Raw genomic sequence first — 26,182 nt, forward strand, 5'->3', positions numbered from 1 at the left:
TTCAGGAAAGCCATTATTTATTTGTTTCAAATAACCAGGGACTACCTAGCCCCAGGCAACAATCAAAATTGCTTTTTTTTCATGACATCTCTCACAAGACACCACACAATCATATGGAGCTAGTTTTTCTTCTTCTCTCAACCTTTGAAGCCTGAGGTTAGTTACTCACTGTGTGCAAAATCAGAAGTGGGGACAAGGGTGGGGGGAGGGATGAGAGGAAGGAGAAAGGCAGGGAAGAGTTGGCCTGAATGCGTGCAACGGGTTCAGGAAACTAAGGGTTGGGGGAGGCAGGATCACCCAACTTCTTTCAGCCAATCGAAACAAAGAAAGTAGTAGATCCTCGTCATCTGCACCACTAACATTAGAACTAACAAAAGGCACAGTATTAGAGGTGCTTAGAAAACACAGCACCAGAGGCAAATCAGGACACACACACACAGATGGAAACAGAAATCTTAAGGCACAGCAGGGAAGGAATTGAGCTTTGGCTACAGCCTCTCTCCTAATACAAGGGGTCCAGCTTCACTGGTTGTGATATGCAGGTGCTGCATTTTCCCTGTTCTTCAGAGTTCTTTCAGCACAATGGACTATATCACAATTGCATGGAAATCCTGCAGTGGATGCAGTCATCTCATCTCTGGAAAGAGAGGCACACAAATATGCATAAAAGGGCCTCTAGTTACTCTGAATTTCCTTATTTTACTTAGCATTTCTACAGCATTTTAACTGTGTAGACAGAACTATATACATTGTCTAGCACTGTTTTCTCCATGTTGCAGAGCTGAAGCTTATAGCTGTCTAATGAGTGTATGAAGAAGGTGGCATATTCACACTTTTGAGGGTGGCATGCATTCTATGACTGCAAGAGAAGCTTGTTTTTCTCAAAAGTCATCCTAGATTGCTGTGAGTCTTTTGGGCTGTATGGCCATGTGAGGTACCTCACAACCTCTGAGGATGCCTGCCACAGATGTGGGCGAAACGTCAGAAGAGAAAGCTTCTGGAATACGGCCATACAGCCCGAAAGACTCGTAGCAACTCAGTAATTCCAGCCATGAAAGCCTTCGACAATAGTCATCTTGGAACTTTTACTTCTCTTTTCTCTCTCCCAATTTCCCTCTCCAGTCTTCTGTACGCTAAATGTTACTACTCCTTCCTTTACTCATGATTTGTGACTGTTCCTCTCTGACCCAAAATATGAGAAAGACAGCCGATGTTGATATTAGCTTGGGTCAAAGATGGGAAAATATAGTAGTCATCTGAGAAATGCAAGTGGGATTCACTGGAGGTACTTCAAAAGAGCTAGAGGTTGGTTGGTGAAAGCAACCTCGTCCCTTTACCACTACAAAATAAAGTGCTCTAATTCCACTTCAGCTGCCATGGTTTCATCCTGGGATTTGTAGTTTTGGGAGGTAGTCTAGCTTTTCCAAATGAGAAGCCTAAATGCTTCTCCCTAGTCTGCAAATCTGAGGATACCATACCAGTTAAACTGGAATCATAGCGTTAATAAGATGCCCAGAAATAATCACTTTGTGTGTCTAGTGAAAGGAAGGAGAAGTAAAATGCATGTGGTCCCACTGCACCACCAAAATGTAGCTGCAAAATGTAGCTTGCTCTTAACTTATCTGCCCTTAACATAAACACTGGCCTTTGTCAGTTCCAAAGCTGAAAGGGGAGAGGGGAATCCTATCAAATAGGGGAAGAACAGAACAAAATGCATGTGGACCTCAGGGCCGGCCCCACTCATGCGGCAGCTGACGCCGCCGCCTCGGGCGCAGGCCCGGGGGGGCGCCGTCAGGCTGGGCGGGAGGCGGGGCACCGCCCTGACGGTGCCCCGCCTCCCGCCCAGTGCGCCCTGGCCCGTCTGGCCTGCTAGAAAAGGCCAGACGGGCGAGCGGGAGTAGCGTGGGAGGCGGGGCCAGCTCTGACGCCGCTCCCCCCCCCCCCGCCCAGCGTGCCTTGGCCCTGCCTCCCACGCAGCGTGGGAGGCGGGGCCAAGGCACGCTGGGCGGGGGGGGGGAGCGGCGTCAGAGCTGGCCCCGCCTCCCACGCTACTCCCGCTCGCCCGTCTGGCCTTTTCTAGCAGGCCAGACTCAGCGGAGGTTTCTCCAGGCCGCGATTGCGGCCTGGAGGAACCTCCGCTAAGTCTGGCCTGCTACACAAGGCCAGACGGGCGAGCGGGGGTAACGTGGGAGGCGGGGCCAGCTCTGACGCCGCCCCCCCCGCCCAGCGTGCCCTGGCCCCGCCTCCCACGCTGCGTGGGAGGCAGGGCCAAGGCACGCTGGGCGGGGGGGGGGGAGCGGCGTCAGAGCTGGCCCCGCCTCCCACGTTACCCCCGCTCGCCCGTCTGGCCTTGTGTAGCAGGCCAGACTTAGCGGAGGTTCCTCCAGGCCGCAATCGCGGCCTGGAGAAACCTCCGCTAAGTCTGGCCTGCTACACAAGGCCAGACGGGCGAGCGGGGGTAACGTGGGAGGCGGGGCCAGCTCTGACGCCGCCCCCCCGCCCAGCGTGCCCTGGCCCCGCCTCCCACGTTGCGTGGGAGGCAGGGCCAAGGCACGCTGGGCGGGGGGGGGGGGGGGGAGCGGCGTCAGAGCTGGCCCCGCCTCCCACGTTACCCCCGCTCGCCCGTCTGGCCTTGTGTAGCAGGCCAGACTGAGTCTGGCCTGCTACAAAAGGCCAGACGGGCGAGCGGGGGTAGCGTGGGAGGCGGGGCCAACTCTGGCCCCGCCCCCCCGCCCAGCGTGCCCTGGCCCCGCCTCCCACGCTGCGTGGGAGGCGGGGCCAGGGCACGGGGGGGGGCCAACTCTGGCCCCGCCCCCTCACTATTCGCCCTGGCCCCGCCTCCCACGCAGCGTGGGAGGCGGGGCCAGGGCACGCTGGGCGGGGCCAGGGCGCCGGTGGCGGGGGCGCTTTTCAGCACCCCCGCTTTACATAAAAAAATATCTCCGGCCGGCCCTGGTGGACCTCTAAGACCATTCCCATTACCACTGAGACAACTGAGCAATGTTACAACTGTACTAAACTTATGATTTTGGTACCTCCAGTTCACCCTTTCCTGTCCACACCACAACTCAATGTTCCCCATTTTTCTTACCGCACTGCCTTTGGCTGGTCTGAGAGCCCTCCTACTGATCCGGGATCCTTCCATCGGGTTCTCAAGGGTTTCCAGCCGCTGTGTGAGTGCTAGTTTCTGCTGAATGGCCATGCGCAATAGAGAGCTCAGAGTCTTCTTCTCATCCTCAGCAGCTGCTAGCTGCCGCTGCATTTCATCTAGCTGGCTCACATATTGATCACACCTGGGGATAAAAGGATGCTGGTGGATTCCAGTTCATGACAAACACAGGACTGTCCCTCAATTCCCTTGCCAATGTCACAGGTCCCTTCATGTGTCAGAAACAGCTCAAAATGTCCTGTTTGGCACTGATGTCTTGATTCTTTAAGTAAAGCAGAGATCCAATACAATGATAAAGGAAGGTTTCTAGTCCTTGGTATTGCAAAAGCATATTTGAAAGTATATATACTAAACAACAATACAGCAGAGTAAGATTTTTCAGGACATGAACCTTAATATTGTGAAGAGCTTGCTCAATGTTCATGGCAGGTTATGTGAAGAAACTTATTTATTTACAGCATTTATATTCTGCCCTTCTCACCCTGAAGGGGACTCAGGGCGGATCACATTACACATATAGGCAAACATTCAATGCCTTTTAACATAGAACAAAGACAGACAAACATAGGCTCCGAGTGGGCCTCGAACTCATGACCTCCTGGTCAGAGTGATTCATTGCAGTGATTCACTGCAGCTGCTCTGCAGCCTGCGCCACAGCCAGAGCGTATTTAGATTGCATAAAACATGGCAATTACTAAATGTTATCATCCATGTGTGTTGGAATACCAATTTTCTTAAGTCCATATCCAGCTAACAAAGCTGCAGTTCAACATATCTGGAGGAAGAAGACTATGCAACTACAACAGAGAGAGCTTTGCAAACCTTGGCAAAGCTCTCCTTAAACAAGCTCATATGAGACATGCATCACCATTTTTTCAGTGTCAGACTAAACACTTGCTTAATTTCTAAAGGGGTAGCCCTGCTGGTCTGTTGCAGCAAAAGAACAAAGAGTCTCATGGCACCTTAAAGACCAAGAATTCTATTATACTATGAGATTATATAGACCACAGACTACTTCATCACGTATAAAGGATGCAGCGATAAGCGAAGGTTGGATAAGCAAGACTCTACTGTATTATGATACAGTAGAGTCTCGCTTATCCAACCTTCGCTTATCCAACATTCTATATTATCCAACGCAGTTTGCCTTTTAGTAGTCAATATTTTTGTAGTCAATGTTTTCAATATATTGCGATGTTTTGGTGCTAAATTTATAAATACAGTAATTACTACATAACGTTACAATGTATTGAACTGCTTTTTCTGTCGATATGTTGTAAAACATGATGTTTTGGTGCTTAATTTGTAAAATAATGTAATTTTAGATGTTTAATACCTTTTACTTAATCCCTCCTTATTATCCAACATTTTCGCTTTTCCAACATTCTGCCGGCCCGTTTATGCTGGATAAGCGAGACTCTACTGTACATCAAAAAACTGGGCTGTAATATAAGAGATTGCTACATATGTAACATGGGCTGTAGCCCATGATTACTCATGTTGCAATGCAGGTGCAAATCTAGAAAGGGTTTCAGAACACATTTCTATTTCCTGCCTGTGCAACGTATATAATTTCTTTCTTTTACCAACTGTATTATTAATTATGAATTTATTATATATACAGTACGACCCCCATATCTTTGGTGGACACATTTCTAACGTTACCACAGACAAGAATACATTACATTAACATGAACAACCTCTTTGCTACATTATCCAGAGCAACTATACGGTAACTATGAAACTGCAAGTGCTGATTCTATGAGTATGGGAAATGTACTGTATATTGTTGTATGTTGTTTGTAATTTGAACTGGATAAAAGATAGTGTAAAATGTTTTTTTTAATGCAGTAATAAATATTTGGTCCTCCTAACCTGACAGCAGCAGTTCTGTGATGCTGATAGCTGTAAAACAACACTGATTTATCGCTTGCCTCCTCAACTGCCCTCATTCCTTCCCTTAATACATAGACATACACACACACAACTCTTCACCTGCTGGCAAACATGGCACGTAGGGAACAGAAAGTAGCAGCATCCTCTTTTAGCGCTCTGAGCTCGTGACGCAACTTGACCATGGTCTCCGACACCAAAATCTTCTCGCCTTCATATTGGCCTTTGAGATTGGAGATGGCTGCCTCTGCTGTCTGTAAGAGAAGGACATTATGACTCAACCAACACGTATGTTGGTATTCCTCCCACTTCCATAAAGCACAATTGTAAGAAACACCAGGAAAAGTGGACATGCACCCATACATACACACACCTTCCTCCTCTACTATATGCACATGTTCCAGATCACTCTGGCATAGTTAGCTGTGGGATTATGGAACTGTAGTCCAATACATCTAGAAGATACCAGGGTGAGGTGGGCTGTATTCAAAAGGCAGCTATAACTACCAGCAGCTATAACTACCAGCTGATCAGCAAGACACCCTTAAGAAGCTGTCTTAAGTTGTAGGTCAGCATTCACAACCACTTTATCATGGGACCTTATGTCCCCTCCATTCAAAGATGAGATGCATTTATGTCTCCTCAAGAACTGCACTCTCATGATTGCTTCAGCTGCTACAGAGGTGGAAACAGTGGAGTTTTCAAGATGTTCTTGAATGGTCTGCAACTCCCAGCCTTCTTAGCCACCAAAGGCAATGTGAGGAATACTGGGAGTTGCTACTCAACATCTCAATGGCCACCGAATTCCTACCCCAGAACTTGAATGTTAGGCAGCCGAAGATGATGGTCCAATAGCAACCAAGTCTCATTAGGCAACCAAAGGCATTTTAAAAACAAGGTTGTATTTTGAAACTTGAGCATTGAACTATAAGGCCAGATCCAAAAGAGTGAATTTATTTTGCTTTTCCTTCTAAGCCCAGAATGGGCAAGATCTGTGCCCTGGGAGCTGCCCAAAAGCAAAGGAACTACTGTAATGGTACAAAATATGAGAACAGAGACGCATAGATCCAAAGCAAGGAGGGTGCAAATAGAAAAGAGGGCACTGACAAGCAGCTGTTAAATCATTAAAATAGAATATATGAGGCAGGGGAATGTGTTGAAGAATGTGAGCTCTAACATGTCACATCATATTTCAAGGCTATGTAGAAGCACACAATGTGGTGTTGTCCTGCTTCCTGTGAACTCCATTCAAAGCTGCCCTAGTCATATTTATACTTTTCAGAGGGGCAGCAAAGACTAAATAAATATGCTTTCAATGGCATGGGCAGATACTTAGGGAACTCATACCACAAACAGAGAATTGGCGCTTTACAGCCTCTCTGAACAATTCCTGCTGAAGTCACAGGCATGGAGGACATGCGATGGATGAGAGGAGGGCAGAATCACTTTTCTTCTAGCTGAAGATTTTCTGTCATGTGTGTCTCCGTGCTCTTTGTCATGAGCAGAAGAAAACTCACTATACATATGTACATATATGTACATGTATGTATGTATGTATATAAACATTTGTATGTGTATACTGGAGTATTATATTCTTCACACAAGTCACAAACTATTTTGCTTGGTGGAGCATTTCTATCACTTGGCTAAGGGGGGTCCCATAGTCAACCCTTGGGGATGTCCTTGCCCATCTCAAGTTCCCCGAACACCTCAAAACTCTAAAGTCAATGAAAAAAATTCCAGCTAGAAAAAAATCTACTTCAGGCTAAACTGTGAGGGAGGTTGCGTGAAATGCTTTTCAGGACTATTCCCCTTCACTCTCTCAAATCTATCTATCTATCAATTGGAAACAACCAAAATGTCCCCCAAATATCAAAAGTTATCTGAACCCACAAACAGCCCTCAAACTACTGTGCCCACTTCTCATAGAGGCAAAGGCTTTTAGAGGGGATAAGGGCCAAGTACCACACAAAGCTCACGTCTCTTTCTGCAACTTTTCACTCACTTCTTTAATCTAACAGTAAACTGAGCATGTGGAGGAAATGCAACACCTTTACCAAATGTGATACATATGATTTCCAAGTTTACTTAACAAACCAGTGTAGGAATCTGAGACTGAATAGAATTTCAGTCTCTCTGTTTCACTTACAGTCATCCTTCCACATTTGCAGTTTTGACTTTTTCAGATTTGATTATTTACTGATTTGATTAAAAAATGGTCTCCCTAGGAATCTCTAGGGAAAACTAAAGTTTTCCAAATGTTTCATGTGGGGACACACCTTTTAGACCTGCATCATTTTGCGATGCAGTAATTCAGTTTTACTAGCAAAACGGAAGTTAAACAGACCCCTTCTAAGAGGTACAGACATCTACATAGATTGTAACAGCAAAATGTATGGGGACACAACATACCAGACGACAACCTTTCATTTGTTTTTTAAATACATGATTTGTATGACAATAACATAAGTTTGCAAGATTTTTGTCATTGTCCTGACATGCAGTTTGGAAAGCTCTGCTCTATAGCCAATTTCTAGCAGAAGTTGACCACAGAATCATATTGGAACACCTAGAAATTCCTAGAAAGGTTTTCTCTCGGGTAATATAATAGCAATTTGCTGCTTTTCATGTTCACAGGGTTCCAGTGCCCCTAACCCCAGTAAATGTGGAGGTGTGACAATACATTGCTGGGGAAAACAAACAGAAAAGAGAAATTACACTGGATACAAACTGTTGAAAATATCCTGGCAACAACAAAAGCAACTTTCAAACCAAACCACAGCTTCCCATAATCCTCCCATAATACTGTATTGTTGGCTATAGGCTTCTAGAAGCATAGCCCAAAAACTGTTCTGAGCTCTGAATCTCTTTAGGCTGGAGGAAGCTCTGAACTAGTCTTCCCACCCCACTTGCCCGATACTGACCTGTTTGTTGGCCTTGAGCACTGTGCGCAGGGTGGCAATCTGCTCGCGTTTGGTACTTAGCAGTGACTTCAGCTTCAGCACCTCCTCCACCAGGACCTCCTTGTCGCGCTCCAGCTCAGCCCTATGGCCCATGGGGCTCTGCTGGTGAGCCAGGGACAATGCCACCTGCAGATGGCCCAGCTGCTCTCGCAGCACCACTGTCAGGTTGGCCACATTGAGAGGCTCCAACCCGCAGGGAGAGCCAGGGCTGCTGCTGGCGGGTGACTGGTCCCCGCTGCTACTTGTCTCCATTTCCGTCAACAGAGACTTTCTAGAGGACCGCCTCCTACACAAATTCCAAGCTCCACGGCCTTCCCGGTAATAGTCCAACACCACACGACGAGGGGTAATGCTGTGGCAGGCACAGACATGATGGTACAGTGCAGCCATTTCCTCAGAAAAACCCAGGAGCTCCTCCTGGGCCTGAGCCAACCGCGACTGGCACTCTCGGGTCATCCTTCTTGCCACTCGCAACTCTGTTTCCAGTTGGGTGGCTGCTGCCCTCTCCTGCCGGACTGCCAATTGGGCCTTCTCCAGCTCCTCATGGCACTGCTCCAGCTCACTGAGGGACATACCGACCCCCCCACTATCATGAGGACCAGTATTCAGAGACTGGTCTAGTTGCTGATGGGTCAAAGTCTCCTTGGTGCTGGCCAGCTCCTTCTTGAGATCCTGCAGGTCTGAAGCTAGTGAGGCCTTCTCATTTTCTGCCTGTAAGCACAAAGGAAGCGGATGATTTCAGGGCTCAGTTGTGTAAGAGCAAGCCATGGGAAATTCTAGTCCAGTGGTTCTAAAGCTGTGGGTCACCAGATCTTTTGTCTTCTCTTCAACACCCAGAAATCCTAACAGCTGGTAAATTGGCTGGGATTTCTGGGAATTGTAAGTCAAAACACCTGGGGATCCACAGCTTGAGAACCACTGTTCTAGTCATTGTTTAAGCCTCAGATTTGGGGAAATTAATAGTTACTTTGAGACAGTATGTGCACATCCAATTTTGTATCTAGCAGGAACAAGGAATGTATGGCCATCCTGGTTGGGTTTAATGGGAGCTACAATTGATCAGCATCTAGACAGATACACGTAACACATCCCTGATCCATATCAACAGAATTGTAATACCAAAGTACTTTATTACATTTTTGTTGTCAATTTCCAAAAAAAAGACACACTAGGTGGCTAATATCATCACTTCAACAATAAAACTATGAATATATTTATGTTTGTTATTAACATCCATCAAGTCAACTTTAACTTATGGCAACCCGACGAATGAGAGACCTCCAAGTCACCGTCTCCTCAACAGCTCTGCTCAGGTCTTGCAGCTTACAAGAACTCTTTTAATGTGCAAGCACCCCAAGCTTAAGTAACAGAGAGCACTGGCTTTGTAAACCCAGCTCAGTTTTGTGAGACCACTTGGTTCCATTCTTAAGCTCTGTCATCTTTTCAGTGACCAAGATGGAAAAGCATGGAAAAGTTCTTTTCACTGTGCCTGCCACCGCCAGGTGCCAAGTTTCCATCTGGGCTTTCAAAAATCAGCTGTTAACACACATTCAAAAAGCTTTTTCAGTTTTGATTCTCAGCCAGAGATTTGCTTTTGCCAGGGAACAAGGGCAGCCAGGCTGCAGCCGGCCAGAAGCAATCTAAAAGTAGATATTTCAGCAGGCACTATGATGACTGGATAGCAAGTTGGACTCTCTAGTAATCTGGAAGTGTTGGTAAACTGGAAATAATGGAGAGGAGAGACAGTGAGGAACCCATTCAACACAGATGAAGATTTCAACTGGGTTCTTCAATAGTTTTCAAGGGCAGCATAGTCCCCAAACCTGTTCCTCCAAGAGAACTGGTTTGGCCAAAGGTTGAACTAATCTGCTCTGCAGAGCAGCAGCTTGGTGGAGGTGGGGGTTGGGGTCAGGGCAGAGCAAAACATGACACCAGCTGAGCAGGATGTGTGGCTGGCTGCTTGGAATAACTCAAGCGGCTTCCTGCCGTTAGCCCTGAAGGTGACAGTCTCTCCCAGTTCAAACTGAGAACGATGGCACATGCATACCGCCTTGACCCCCACCCCCATCCGACCCCTCAAGAAAGCCATCCCTGCACAGGCACGAGATACCCAGGAGCAGCTCCTTTAGCAACCCAGCAACTCACCGCCAGAATAGCTCTTTGGGCACAGTGTGGGAACCAATAGCATAAAAGCAAAACTCCAATCTCTCGCTCCCAGGGCTTTTCTTAGCTGTCCCTATCTCCAGTCCCCTCTCCCAAAGAAAATTCTGTGACATTTTAAGCCTTGTAGACTAGAATCCACTTTTAGACTTCACAGGACTATATCCCACTTTTAGTTTGTCATCTGCTTCTTAATGTCTGCAATTTTCTGTCTATGACACAAGATATACATGGTGAGCAGTCCTATAGTTAGGGTGGAGGAACATCAGGCCCTCCAGATCATGAACTACACTTGACCTCTATCCATGGTGGGCCAATGCAAATTAGATTCTAGAAACATCTAGAAGGCTATAGGTTCCCTTCTACCTGCTGTAGGTTGTTTAATCTTCTATTAGATTGAATTATCAACACTGTCAAGAAAAGGAAGAACAAGGGTACACCGATTCAATCAGGGCCAATAATCTGGCACTAGGAAAGCAAGAATGCTACTGATTTGCTGATCATCTCCTTTCAGAACACAACCTCTTCCTGTTGACTAGGACTCTTCATGCATTACAGGGACCATCTTACTTTACCTGTAACAACTGCTGCTGCAATTTGTGAATCTCTGCCAAGCTAAGCTCACTGAAGAGGTCGGCCACAAGTCCAGGAGCAGGCCGGATGCTTTGGGGTGTGGAAGCCATGCCTCCTACACTGTTGCCAGTGGCAAAGCCACTGTCTTGCTCTTCACACTCCACATGACTGTGGTTAAACTCTTCCAGGTTGGCCTGCAAGCTGGTTAGCGAATCACGACGTCCTCCTGCATAGATGGCAAGCTCCCGACGCAGTTCCTGCTTTTGCTCCCGTTCCACCTGCAGAGCCTCTAGGGCCTCCTGAAGCTGGTGCTCCGCCAGGTCCCTGAGACGACCCAATTCCAGCAGTTGGGTACCAGCCAACACCAGTTCTTCCTCTCGGCAGCTCAATGCGCGCTTGACACTTTCAAACTCCACCTTGGGATGAGACAGTGGAGACAGGTTGGCCTCTTTTCTCAAGCCCTGCCTCCCAGTATTCCACTGTAAGCTTCAAGCATAACATGGTGCACACACCATCTCACTGATTATGCATTCCTTCTTCACCCAAAAACTTGCAAAAACCTCTAATGTTCTTTAAATGCTGCTGTTCCACATCTGTTTTTGTCTGTTCAAAAATGTTGAACAGACATATAAAATAGCCTTAGAGCTGTAGAACATGGACCACAATCCTGGTAGTCTACTACAGTAAATTTAAGCAGCAGAAGGAAAACGTCTATGACATGGACAAAGCAGTCAATTGTGCTGAAGCAGCAAGCACCTTCAAAATGCAAAGTCCTTTCCTCCACCACTTTCACTAGCAGTGGTGTTTACCTCCTTGCCTCCATAACTATTGTCAAACTTGTAAATAAATATATAAAACAGTCAAGTACACACTAGACTGTTAGGCTAGCACAATGCAATAAAGGATTCTGGCTTGGTTGTCTTAAGAGCCACTGCCAGGCCCATTTTTAGCACCAAGGTAAGTTATTTTAGCTCAGTGATCTTAATAGTCATGACCAAATGTGCGTTGCTGCCGCTGTACTTGAGACTGAAATAGTTTGTTATTTTATCTAGAGTTGACCCTTTTTTGCCTTGCATGTTTTTATTCTATATTGTACTCTAACAAAAGAGACATGCACACTCGTGAATTCCAAGTTATGCTAGTCTTGAACTTATCAATGAAATAGACAAAGCAGGATTACTGTATACTTAGTAAACTCCCTGGATATGCAACATTACTTTAAAAATACAGAAAACCCCAAATTTAGAGAAGGTAAAGGTTCCCCCCCCCCCGACATAAAGTCTAATCGTGTCCGATTCTAGGGGTTGGTGCTCATCTCAATTTCTAAGCCGAAGAGCCAGCGTTGTGCATAGACAACTTCAAGGTCATGTGGCCGGCATGACTGCATGGAGCGCCGTTACCTTCCCACCTGGGCGGTACCTATTGATCTACTCACATCTGTATGTTTTCGAACTGCTAGGTTGACAGAAGCTGGGGCTAACACCGGGAACTCACCCCGCTCCCGGATTCGAACCGCCGACCTTTCAGTCAGCAAGTTCAGCAGCTCAGCGGTTTAACTCGCTGCGCCACTAGGGGCGCAGCAGGTTTAGAGAAACAAAAGCTAAAAAGAACGAAGTGTGCCCCTCGGTTCTCCATATGTCACTGAAATATTGACAACAGAAACATATTAGTTGACAGAAGGAGGGAGAGCGATGGATTAGTTATGAAGAAAGACAAATGGTCTGCTTTGGATCAATGGAGTCAAAATACACACCAACCCCACACTCTGAAACAAGCATGCCATGAACCCTCTGAAGTTTAAAAAAGAATTCTGAAGCCATTTTTTCAGATTAGTGGAAAAGCAATTCCTTCAGAAAAAATTCACTATACACAATTATTCCATCCAGTTTTTCAAACACAAATAAGGCAGTTATGCTCAAATAGAGGTTGATGTACACTGTAGGGTAAGTATTTGCCTGCCCCATTATTCCCTGTACTCCATGACTATATCATGTGAGGAAGGGAGGTAATGTTAATGACCTCCTCCTCTACAACTTAACACAGGTAAAGGGTCCACCAGGGAGCTTTAAGCTTTTCTAACCCCAGCAGCTGCTTGAATCCATAAAGACTGCTGAGGTTCAATAGGAAGTAGTTCAACTAATCCTCAAGTTCAGTTCACTTCCCTTTGTCTCCTCCTACTCCAACCACAGCAGTGTTGCTTCACTGGCCCAAAATACATCCGAAAAAGGAAAGACAATTTCTGTGCATTTACATTTTTATTATACTTCCTCTACACCACTGCTTCTTATTCCACCTGAACATCAGGAAGAACTTCCTGACTATGAGAGCTGTTCGGCAGTGGAACTCTCTGCAGTGGAGGCTCCTTCTTTGGAGGCTTTTAAGCAGAGGCTGGATGGCCATCTGTCGGGGGTGCTTTGAATGAAATTTTCTTGCTTCTTGCAGGGAGTTGGACTGGATGGCCCATGAGGTCTCTTCCAAACTTTACGATGCTATGATTCTAACTGTGGATCTCGTCCCCTTAGTTCAGTGGTTCTCAACTTGTAGGTCTCCAGGTGTTTTGGCCTACAATTCCCAGAAATCCCAGCCAGTTTACCAGCTGTTAGGATTTCTGGGAGTTGAAGGCCAAGACATCTGGTGACCTACAGGTTGAGAACCACTGCCTTAGCTCAATGTTGGGGTTGTGAAAAATTTGGCAACAATAAAAGCTTTCTGAACACCATGTAGACATTTACACAAATCTCCTAGCAATAACATGCAGTGTTTACAGTGGACTCTGCAGAAAATGCTCCAGCTGTACTCCACAAAGAAAAATCAGTCTGTTTAGCAAGCCTTGTAAATATTGGAGTTACAATCAGTAAATGTTGTCAGGCCCAAAGGTGTCATGAGTAGACAACGTTTAAGAAGCCTTGCTCTACACACATAGACCAGACAAGAAGTAGAGGCAGATGAAAACAGAGATGCATCGACATAGGCCAAAAATATATCTGACTATATAAAGAGGTAACCCCAGAACACTGGATCAGGCAGTTTTCACTCCAAATCACCAAATCAGTATCTGGAAAGCAGGCAAGTACACATGTGCACAAATCACACACATACACTGAGAGTCAGTGTTTAATGCCCAATGGAGCTTGGGCTTCAAGTACCTGACTGCTCCTAAGTGCCGAGACCTGCTTCTGCAGGGAAATGTTCTCTTCCTCAAGCTCAGCACAGTCCTGAAGCTGATGAAGCTCCCTGGTTTTGGCTTGTTTCATCTCCTCCCGCAACTGGGCCTTCTCTGATTCCAAGTTTTGGCATTCCTAGAAAGACAATGAGATTAACAAATTAGGCACACTGCTTGAGCACAAAGATGAACAGGGCAAGGAAACACTACACTTTTCCTTGAGCAGGAACAAATCCAACTCCAACAGCAAAGCTATTTTGACTTACTTCTTTAACAGAGGAGAAAAAAAAGAAAACCATGCAAAAAGGATTGTCCATGGTATCATCCATAAGTAATTTAAGGTCTTAAGAAATTTGTTGCACACTTTTACAGTTCCATCTTTGGGAGACTGCATGAAATACTCTATAAATGAAACTGCTGGGAGATGTTGTTTGGAGTTTTGGAGTTTGGTGCCACCTATATGCAGATGACACCCAACTCTACTACTCCTTTCTACCTAATGCCCAGAAAGCTGTCCTGACCCCAAACCAGTGGTCATCAGTAATGGAATGGATGAGGGCAAACAAATCGAAATTTAATCCAGACAAGAAAGAGGTGCTCCTGGTTAGTTGGAAGGCAGATCAGGGAATACGGATCTAGCTTCTGCTGGATGGAATTACACTCACCCTGAAGACACGGGTTCGCAGTTTGGGGGTCCTCCTGGACTCAGCACTGAACCTGGAGGCCCACATATTGGCGGTGGATGGGAGGGCCTTTGCACAATTAAAACTTGTGCACCAACTGCGCCCGTTCCTGGCCATGCTTTAGTTACATCCTGTCTGGATTACTATAACACATTCTATGTTGAGCTGCCTCTGAAGAGTGCTCGGAAACTTCAGCTGGTCCAAAGTGTCAGATTGCTCACCGGGACTGACTATAGGGAGCGGACAATCCCCCTGTCACAGCAGCTCCATTGGCTGCCAGTCTCTTTCCGGGCACAATTCAAAGTGCTGGTTATGACCTTTGAAGTCCTAGATGGCTCAGGTCCAGGCTATTTGGCCGACTACATCCCCTTGTACGAACCTGCCCAGGCCCTGAGACCTTCAGGAGAGGCCCTTCTCTTGGTCCCATCCCCATCTCAAGCCCGGTTGGTGGGAATGAGAGTGGGCCTTCCTTCTCCGTGGCTGCCCCTCAACTCTGAAACTCCCTTTTTCCCAGGGAAGCCAGAATGGCCCCCTCCCTGCTGTCCTTCTGGCGGCAGACTAAAATCTTTTTATTCAGGCAGGCTTTTAAAGAAGAAGTTTGTGAAGATCAGTTCAGGGGATACTGTTGTTTTTAAATTCAGGGGTTGTTGTTGGTGGGATTGGGGGGAATATGAGTTTTAAATGCTATTTAGTATATTTACTGCATTTTAATTTGTTCTTACCACATTGCTACTATTTAATTGCTTTTTAACTTTTATATTGCACCTTTTAAATTTGCCTAGTGTGGAGTGTTAGCTGCCTTGAGTCCCCCATGGAGAGAAAGGCAGGGTATACATAATGATAATAATAATAAAATAATAAGTGGCATCTGCACCCATGTGCTGTATTACTATTGTACCTTCCATTTTGGGTTGTATTTCAGTGCTTCTTGGTCCCAAATCCTAAAAGAGTAAATAGATCAAGGACCAGAGTACAACTGAAAAGAGTAAACGCAGAGAATATCTCAAACCCATTGGTATACCTAAATGCTCTAGGAACGACCTCTGCTTGCTTTCCCCTGGCACAGAGTCAACACACCATTGGTTAAAAACATGTTGATAATGCTATACTACAATATAGACAATTGTGAGACATGCTGGGCATTGCAATTAGCTGTATAATTACAACATATGGAGCACATCTTTCAGAATATAAGTTTACTTTATGGTACATTTACCTCCCTGCTCCAGTCCCATTTATATGTTTTTTAATTATATTCTAAAATGAAGAGAGGGAGGAAGCTACCTCATTAACTTATAAATCCATTTTTCCAACCAAAAATTGAATAAGGGGACCTCTCACAATTCATTCCCCTCACCTTTCATGTCTCTATCCCTAACAGATGTCTTAATATTTTGGCTGGCTAACAACCAAGGCTAAACACCACACTGGCCCAGCATGAGAGGCAAAGTGTATCTGTACTTTAGTACAGTAAGGAAGGGCTTCAAATCATCTGCCCTTCTAAGTTTCCAAAGTCACTGCACAAAATAGCAATGGCCTTCCACCATTACTTGGAAGTGGGAAGTGCAGAAGTGTTGTACCACCAACAACATAGGAGGGTCAGCACATATCATGCAGGCAAGAAACAACAAAACACTACATTAGTGTCTTTGAATATCCTTGGCTCTCAAGTAAAAAGTTTAGCACCCTGGGTAACTAAGTTTCACTGATGTTTAAAAACTAAAAAGGAGAAGTGTTCAGCTTCAATAGCAACAGAGGTAAGCTTGACCACATACACACATAAGATAGTGGCTGGTGAAAGGTCAAGGCAAAATGAAGACTGTACGGGACAATCAAAAACCAAAACTTCATGACCTTATGCTTCTCCTCCTGGTTCCTAGCTGGCAAAACCAGACTTATGCAAAATAAAGCCAGCAGTTCAATATGAATATATTCATTCGGCACAGGCTGGCAAAGATTCAGTACAATATAGTACCAGTTATACAGAGGGCGCCAGTTTGGTGTAATGGTTTGAGCATTGGCTACAACTGTGGAGATTCTTGCTTAGCCATGAAACCCATTGGATGACCTTAGGCCAGTCACTCTCTAAGCCTCAGAGGGGGGCAATAGGAGACCTCTTCTAAACAAATCTTGTCAAGAAAATTCCATGATTTGCCTTAAGAACCCACTTGAAAGCACACAACAAAAAATAAAGTTTGGATTTCAATGCTGGAGGTTCAGAAGTTCCAAAGCTTTGTAATTTGGGACTCATCACCTTCCTCAAGTCTCGCAAAGCCACAACGAAGCGCTCATTTTCTGTTCCCGCTGTATCAAGCTGGGACCTCAGGTGTTTCACATCCCCCTGGAGTTCCTCAATAGTTTCAGTCAAGCGGGCCTCTTTGAAAGCTGTCTCTCGGAGCAGACACTCCTCTCGGCTCTCCCCATCAGCGGCTGCCCGTTTGTGATTGCTATGTGACTCTGCCAGTGCCTGGGATATAGAAAAAGAGACAGGTTATGGCTAGCAGCACAGCCAGGACCCAGGCAAGGAAAGTGGACAACATGTGTCTCTCAAATTGTCCCACACAGCTTGCTGAATATTTTTCTATAGAAAATCATACCACAAAAACATTGTTCCCCCAACCATAAGCTTTTGTTGTAGCTGGAATATGGTTGAAAATGGCAACCAGAAGTGACACAATGTTCTATATCTGGTGATCCAGAACATGCTACTGTTACCAACTACCACCTTGCACAGTTGCCCACTCCCCGAGCTAAGGGAAACCCAGTCTAGAGCACAGCAAGTGAATTATCCCCTCACCTCCTTCATGTGCAATAGCTCTGTGCGCAGCACCTCCAGCTGTCCTTCCAGCTCTCCACAACGCTGCTTGAGCTCACCATTCTCTTCCAGTACTGCCAGCCCATATTGTGCCGCCTGTACCTTTTCTTGCGTTGCCTCCTGAAGCTCAGCCACTAGACGCTCCACCTCTGCTTGCAGCTTCACTGGATCCTGGGCCATGGTGGCTGCTGGCATACTGTCCCTTTTCAAGACTGCTATAGGATACTGAGAAACAAGGGTAACTGTCAGGATGAGAGGACCATCACTCAAGGACTGCTTTACCCATTGGTCAGGCAGCCATCGTAAAAATCAAATTGAAGGAGATCCAGCACAGCTTGCTCACATCCACTGATCTGTGGGGTATCCTAAAAGCACCACACCACTTGGATAACTATGCTCAAGCAAAACCAATCTAACTAAATTGCCCCATCTAATATATAAAGTCACAACCAGGTAGACATAAAAATCATTTGTGGGTTTATCAAATAAAGCATTCATGGCCTGCCTTGAGTTGACCCACTATTTTAATAAGTGATATTTGCAGCCTACCTACCTGGTAAGTAATGCTAGGTTTGGTACCTGACCTCCCTCTCTACTATGGCCCTTAGAAGAATCCTATGAAGTAAGTTACGCTTGGAGAGACTGGCCTATGTGACTTCTAGGTTAAATGGGATTTGTACCCAAGGATTCTCAGTCCTAAAATAACAGATTACCATGCTGTTTCAAAGTGTATGTTGTTGTTGCGTTCCTTCAAGTTGTTTCTGACCTATTGTGATCCTAAGGTGAACCTATCACAGTGTTTCTTGACAAGATTTGTTCACATAAAGTTTGGTATTGCATTCCTCTGAGGTTGAGTGTGGAACACACCGAAAGTCACTCAGTAGGTTTCATGGATGAGTGAAGATTCAAACCCTAGTCTGCAGATTTTTAACCCAATACTCAAATCACTACACTGGTTCTTTGATTCAAGACAAAAAGAGGTAGCATTCAGAACATTTGTACATAAACCAGGAAAGGCAAAGAGTTCAAGAAGATACAAGCAAAGGAACAGTGTTGTCCCAACAATTAGATCTTTCCCTTGTTGCAGCTAGGCAAAAAGTTATTGCTCCAAGAAGCATCTGGGAAAGTATTGAAGAGTGTAAGTTATTATTTCAATAAGCATTTAAAAATAAGGATTTAAAAATAATGCAGGAGTAGCTGCCAGATGTCTATTTGGACTCTTTAAGACATTACAGCCTTCATTTCATCTAGTACACATTGGTACCCCACCCTTAATCAGAGCAGCGCAAACCAATTGATGTCCAAAAGGTGCCAAAAGAAAGATCAATAATGTAACTATAAAAGATGAGTTCAGATTACTTTTAAATTATATGCAATTAAGATAATGCTCATCCCAGCCACAAATAGGTGACTGAAAATAAATATTCTGGAAGACTTTGGCCTTGATGGAAAATACCTCCATGCATAGCCTGAGTCCCCAGAAAAAAACAATGAAGATGGTTAACTAGCTGGTTGTACTGACTACAACATAAATTTCTTTGATATTTAGCATGTACCCATTTCCAGTTATAGGCAAGGTAAATGTATTTTTTCACTTGAGCTAGTAATCTGTAGAAAATCTATATCAACTCAGTTCTAGAATACACAAAAATCATTCTAGTTCTTGTTTTGTGTTCTCCAGTGCAGAAGCAAAAAAAAAAAAAACAAGACAAGTCCAGAAGTTCACAAAAAAACCCCGAGACAAATCCACTGTTCTAAGTATGCTGCCATGATGCATAAAAGATTAATTGGAATATCTAAGCTTTTAGCATACACTTTCTGTTTGAACCAAGCACTATACACAGCCCTTTTAAGAAATGAACTGCTCGATGCTCAGTTGTCTAAAGAAAAGGAATACATTTAATAGTTGACTTTTAAAGAAGGGATGCCAGCACTTCAGCTTCTGTCAGTCCCATGGCCAAATATTCAATAGACAGCAAGTTACTTTTTCTTCATTTAATACATTTGTTAAGCAATGATAGGTGTACAACATCTTTCCCTTACAACACGTGGAGTATACCCAACACCAACAGTGCTTGCTAGAACCACAGTTCTCTCCAAATAGGTACGAGAGCTGTCATCAAGACAAAGAGCTACAAAGAGGATACAACAGAAGAACCACGTATATTCAGTTGCTCTCCATTTTTCTGTTTTTTTATAGATTTGATTAATATAGAGTGCATCTACATTTTAGAATTAATTCAGTTTGACACCACTTTAACTGGCTCAATGCTATAGAACCCTGGGATGTGCAGTTTGATGAGGCACCAGCACTCTTTGGCAAAAAGACGAAAGACCTAGCAAAACTACAAGGTTTCCATAGCCTTGGCCCATGGCAGTTGAAGTACTATCAATTTGCATTAATTCTACAGTGCAGATGTATCCAAGATCTCTCTCTAGGCATTGCTTAGGTCTTCCAGTGCTACTCTACAAGCACCTTCCGATGGACCATTATCACAGAGTCATGCTGGAGGACCTGGAGATTGTATGAATGTTTCTTCAGATTAAAAAAAGGGGGATAGTCAAGTTTTCCCACTTTTGCATGGCTCCTATACCCCTAATGCCAGTGAATGTCTTGCCTATGAGGGGTGACTATATGTCATGTGGCTGCCCTGAGCTCAGTGCAGCAAGTGGGGAAGAAAATAGACATTCCTTCCATTCTAAAATGACATTATTCATGTTATTTTACAAGTACCCAATTTGCTTTTGGCAATTTACAGAAATGTCCTTTCTCTTAAAAATCAATGATTTCATAGAGTTTGACAAGTCATCTGATCCACTTTTTTTTACTCATCAGTTGCCTCCCTCCAGGCTGTTTTCTACTGGAAGCATTGCTGTTGCATCTCCTGTTCTCCGCCCCTTCAGAGTCTCAAAAGGCTTACAAAACAACTTCGTAATAGAACAGGTCAACTGATGTTTGTAAACAGCAGTTCACTAAAAATTAAGAATTGCTTATAGGGAAGGCTTTGGGAAAAAAGAGGTTGCTCTTGTTCCACAAAGTCAATGATTCTCCAAAATTACTAAGGTAGGTAAATGCAGAAAAGTTAATATAAATTGTTATCAGTAATTTAAGTTAGAGATACAGACACTCTTTTTCTGAAGTCTAATATGGACTGAGAGGACTCTATTGGGAGTTTGACAACTAAGGGCCACCTTTAATGAGAAGCCCTCTTCTATGTATGCATCTCACACAATAGATTCATGAACCACATGGCACTCAGACTACCATTGCACGTACAACAAAGTATGTTTCAGTGTGTTGATGTAAACACACTGAGATACTTCTAACGCAAGGCAGTTAATCCATGCTTATGTAAGTTAGGCTTAAGTTTCCACAGTGATACCTCCATGTGCATATGTGCCTTCCAATCGCTACTTTAGTTATGGCAACCTCATGGGTTTCACCAGAGATAGTTTTGACAATTCTTTCCTCTAAAATATAAACTACAGGATCTGGTACAATATTAATCTCCCACAGAAATACGAGTGTCTAGTACAGTACAGAAAGGATCTAGTGTCTGTGCCATGACTAAATGGTCTTCATTGCTCATTTGGGTGAAATCTGAAGTATAATCATTTTAACAGGCAAAAGACCCTGCCTGCAGACCTGAGCAGGACTGTTGATAGCACGGTGACCTGGAGGTCTCTCATTCACAGGGTCATACTAAGTCCAGGGCAATTTCACCACAATTAACAGCAACATGTTGGCACAGGAATTGAGACCTCCTTTTGTGTCTACTTCTAAAATTTAGAGAATGGAAAATAACAGTTATGCACACAAATTGTCACTTATGAAAGCATTTGGAAGGAAAGGACTGACCAAATAGGAACAATCCGCTAATCAACATTGTTCAATATGGAAATCACTATGAATGGGCAATGAAAACTACCACAGAAATCTCAAATTATGAATTAAAAGGAAGGCGAAGCATTTTTTCTTATTGACTATTTCCTTTTTTCCTCCTCTTAGAGCAATTTTGGATTATTTGAATACATTCTGCACAATCGTTTTTTAAAACCACAATTATAATTATTTCCTTAAAACTGGACAAGTAGTACAGGCGAGTACATACATAACATCAACCAGGTTCACAAGGTAGGCAGTTAGAAATGATGTATTAACCAAACCCAGAACTTTTAGAACTTAGTTCAGTTCCAAGAGTACTGATGTACAAGGAACCAAATGCTATACTTATTAGTTACAGGAAACACAGCAGACAGGAAGTGTGGTGTTAACACAGCTATGTGGAAAGAATACAAAGATGAATGTGCATACAGCATATCAGTGTGTTACAACAAAATATTTTTGGTACTAGAAGTGTGGTATGTATGCCTATTATTATACACCTGTAATCCACATTTCCAACAGACCTCACAACCTCTGAGAATGCGTGTCATAGATATGGGTGAAACGTCAGGAGATAAAGCTTCTGGAACATGGCCATACAGCCCGGAAAACTCACAGCAACCTAGTGATTCTGGCTATGAAAGCCTTCAACAACACATTGACTCTACACATTTAGTACTATATTTCCCAAAGCCGCATTTGAAACTGCATTGCATGACAGTGTAGATGGGGCCCAAATTAATTCCCCTGCAACTTGGCCTAATTCATCTGCTATGGCAGTAATTCGCAAACTTTAATCCTCCAGGTGTTTTGTACTTCAACTCTCAGAAATCCCAGCCAATTTATCAGCTGTTGGGAATTGTGGGAGCTGAAGTCCAAAACACCTGGAGGATGTTTTAGACTTCAGCTCCCACAATTCCCAACAGTGCTGTGGAAACATCAATGTACTACAGCAATGACTTTCACAAGGATAGTCATATGCTAGAAGAGACGTGGGACTCCCACGTGGAACTACTAAAAGTATTAGTAGTATCTGTAAACACACATAGTCATTCAGCACTAATCAAGGGGGCCAATTGCAACATTTGCACTTGCCTTAAACAGACAAGAGTTTCCAACAGACCTCAAAACCTCTGAGGATGCCTGCCATAGATGTGGGCAAAACGTCAGAACATGGCCAGACAGCCCGGAAAAGTCACAGCAACTCAATATTAAATTCAGTTGAAATGAAGGATGCCTGGCTACAAGATGCCATAGAATACTGTTGGCAGACCTAGAAAATGCCTAGGGCTGACAGATTTTGTCAGATGTGGATACATTAACCCAGGGGTCCCCAAACTACGGCCTGGGGGCCACATGCGGCCCATCAAAGCCATTTATCTGGCCCCTGCAGCAGCGGCTCCCTCCTCCTCTGCCGAGGAAGGTGCGTGCGGTGAGAAGGAGGAAGAAAAAGCGCATCTTTCCCGCTGCCATGGAGGAAGGTGTGAACAGGGTGAGGGAGGAGGGAAAGGTGCGTGCCTTTCCCACTTCCTCTCTCTCCTGGTGCCTTCCAAATCTTTGCTTGTTTATAACGGTATTTTAATTATTATTTAATTAATAACTAATAATTAAGGGATGTTTTGCTAGTGCTTTTGGTACACAAAGGCAGAAGGAGGTTGGACTAAATGACCCAAGGGGTCTCTTCCAACCCTCTTTATTGTTGTTATTATTATTATTAACATTGAGGCTGGGTGGCCATCTGTCAAGAGTGCTTTGCTTGTGCTTTTAGTGAACAAAGGCAGAAAAGGGTTGGACTAAATGGCCCAAGGGGTCTCTTCCAACCCTATTATTATTATTATTATTATTATTATTATTATTATTATTATTATTAACATTAAGGCTGTATTTGTTCCCGTATTTTTTTTTTACTTCAAAATAAAATATGTGCAGTGTGCATAGGAATTTGTTCATAGTTTTTTTTTTTTTTACTATAGCCCGGCTCTCCAATGGTCTGAGGGACCGTAAACTGGCCCCCTCTTTAAAAAGTTTGGGGACCCCTGATCTAGATGGTCTTACGAGATCATCTAGATCAGGGGTTCCCAAACAAAGGCCTGTGGGCCAGATACAGCCCTCCATGGTCATTTACCTGGCCCCTGTCTTAAACTTTAGACTTAGGGTTGACCTAAGTCTGAAATGACTTGAAGGCACACAACAACAACAATCCCAATTTTGGACTGTTTCATCATAGTCCGGCCCCCCAACAGTCTGAGGAACTGTAAATCGGCCCTCCACTTAAAAAGTTTGAGGACCTCTGCATTAACCCATAGATAGCTACTATAATGTATTGTAATTATAATTATATAAACAACCTTAGATATGCAGATGATACCACTTTGATGGCTGAAAGCAAGGAGGAGCTGAGGAGCCTTATAACCAAGGTGAAAGAAAAAAGTGCAAAAGCTGTGTTGCAGTTAAATATCTCCCACCCTATAGAAACCCCACTTGCATAGTTTCCAACAAACCTCACAACCTCTTGGCGAAACATCAGAAGAGAATACTTCTGGAACATGGCCATACAGCCCAGAAAACTCACAGCAAGCCATCTGCAGTCTTCTTGGTCAGTGTTTCCCAACCTGTGGCCCTCCAAATGTTTTGGGACTTCAACTCCCAGAAGCCCCTGAAAGCCTGACCAGTAGGTCAGGAATTCTGGGAGTTGAAACCCAAAACACCAGGAGGTCCAAAGCTTGGGGAAAAAAAAGGTTAATGGCATTCGTCAAAATATGACCTCCTACAGCAACTTTTTTGAGTGTAACAGATCTCGGTTTTAAAATAAGAGGCTACATGACCTTGGGGAAGGCATGGGCAAACTTTGGCCCTCCAGGTGTTTTGGACTCCAACTCCCACAATTCCTACCGACTGATAGGAATTGTGGGAATTGGAGTCCAAAACATCTGGAGAGCCGAAGTTTGCCCATGCCTGCCCCGGGGAGTTGCCTAACTCTTACAACGGCTCCCCCTCCCTGCACACAACCATATAATGCCCCCCCCCCCCCCCCGCACCGATTCTCTGATCCTCACCTTGCCCTTCGGAAAGGGGGCGTGGTCAAACCTCTCCAATAGCAGCAGCTCATTGAACAGGGCGGAAAAGTTCTGCCAAAGTGAGCGAGGAGTCAATTCTTAGGTTTCCAGCCACAGGCGCCGCGGGTTTTGGTTCGGGCGGGGTCTAAAGCCGCACTCTTTTTTTAAAACATTCATGCAAGTTCACTCCACCGGCGCCCGACGCTAAAGTCAGGAGACAGGCCGCGCTAGGCACTGCCGTCAAGGCATGATTCACTCTCCTCGCGCCTCCCCCCTCCCCTTTTATAGGCGCCGCTCCGTTTCCCCTTTCCTCCTCCTCCTCCTCTTCCCCTGGCGTTTGAAATTCCTCGCGCGCCCAAACGAGATACTGTCCTGTCCATTATGGCTGATGGCGCGAGTAGTGAATTCTTTCATTGGCCAGCTCTGGTACCCGAGGCCGAGTTTTGGCGTTTTGATTGGTGGGCTTTTTCACAGCCCTCTTAGCCTCGGAGCTGATAGGCTGGAGAGTCTTGAGGTTACCCCTTCCTCGAAGCCACGCCCTTTCAGCCTCCTGTTTGGTTAGATTTCAGGGAAAGCCACGCCCCATGTTCGACAACACGGCCCCGCCTCCCAACTAACGGAAAAACGTATCGTCCCGCCCTTTTTGTCACAAACGCCTCTTGATTGGCTTTCTTCAGAGACCTTTCTAACGGTCTGCAAGAGGGGGCGGGGTCGAGGTTGACTGACATGTAGGCAATCCAATGAAATTTAGTTCTGCGACGGGTTTATCCACTGGCAAGTGCTCCCGCCCTCCAAAATCTGTGAGGTGAGGGAGGCCAAGTTATAAAATAGCAATTGCTTGATAGAAAAAAGAAGTAATGGGTCTAGTGGCTTTCAGAAGTAGTTATGGGAATAATAATGGCGAAAGGAAAGAAAAAAACCCACTTCACATGAGAGGAAATTGACGCATAGGTGTATCTATGCGTTCAATTCTCAGGCTAGGCCCATTGCCTGAGAGAAAGAGGCTGGCAATTTGGCTTTGTTTTTTCAAAGATGTCAGTTGTGGTCATGAATAATTTTTATTTATTTATTTATTTACCCTATTTATACTCCGCCGTTCTCTACCCCAAAGGGGAGTCAAGGCGGCTTACATATGGCAATCATTTAATGCCTTAAAAACGCATACAAAATATAAGGTAAAAGGTAAAGGTTTCCCCTGACGTTAAGTCCAGTCATGACAGACTCTGGGGGTTGGTGCTCATCTCCATTTCTAAGCCAAAGGGCCGGCGTTGTCCGTAGACCCCTCATGTGGCAGGCATGACTGCATGGAGTGTCATTACCTTCCCGCCGGAGCGGTACCTATTGATCTACTCACATTGGCATGTTTTCGAACTGCTAGGTTGGCAGGAGCTGGAGCTAACAGCGGCCGCTCACGCCGCTCCCAGGGTTTGAACCTGGGGCCTTTAAAATGTAGCATAAAATATTTGGAAATTAAAAATACATATTGACATTTAAAACATTACATTCAGTTAAAATCATGCCATCCAAAAATTGTAGTCTGAAGCTGTTCCATGGTAATTAAACATATTACACATCTATTATTGCACTGCACAATTATCCAAAAGCTTGATCCCAGAGCCAGGTTTTTACTTTCCTTCTGAAGGCCAGGAGGGAGGGGGCTGATCTAATATTGCTAGGGAGGGAGTTCCACAGCCGGGGGACCACCGCTGAGAAGGCCCCATCTCTTGTCCCTGCTAGTCGCGCTGCGAGGCAGGCGGGAGGCAGGCGGGACCGAGAGCAAGGCCTCACAGATGATCAAAATTAATAATTTTAATTTTGTGT

General features: G+C 44.8%; 1 protein-coding gene across 1 annotated transcript; it reads right to left on the reverse strand.

Annotated features, from left to right (window-relative positions):
* On the reverse strand, positions 1–24,735 carry LOC100564568 (protein bicaudal D homolog 2). The gene is made up of 9 exons (XM_003216875.4): positions 24,362–24,735; positions 17,402–17,644; positions 16,859–17,071; positions 13,905–14,057; positions 10,761–11,174; positions 7,987–8,736; positions 5,165–5,316; positions 3,092–3,293; positions 1–637 (listed from the first exon to the last, which is right to left on the reverse strand). Exons 2-9 carry the CDS (start codon positions 17,612–17,614, stop codon positions 632–634), a joined length of 2,103 nt encoding a protein of 700 aa, XP_003216923.3. The 5' UTR covers positions 17,615–17,644; positions 24,362–24,735; the 3' UTR covers positions 1–631.
* Positions 24,736–26,182: the final 1,447 nt, after the last annotated feature.

This window comes from Anolis carolinensis, chromosome 2, assembly GCF_035594765.1.
Source record: "Anolis carolinensis isolate JA03-04 chromosome 2, rAnoCar3.1.pri, whole genome shotgun sequence".
In the NCBI taxonomy this organism is placed as follows: domain Eukaryota; kingdom Metazoa; phylum Chordata; class Lepidosauria; order Squamata; family Dactyloidae; genus Anolis; species Anolis carolinensis.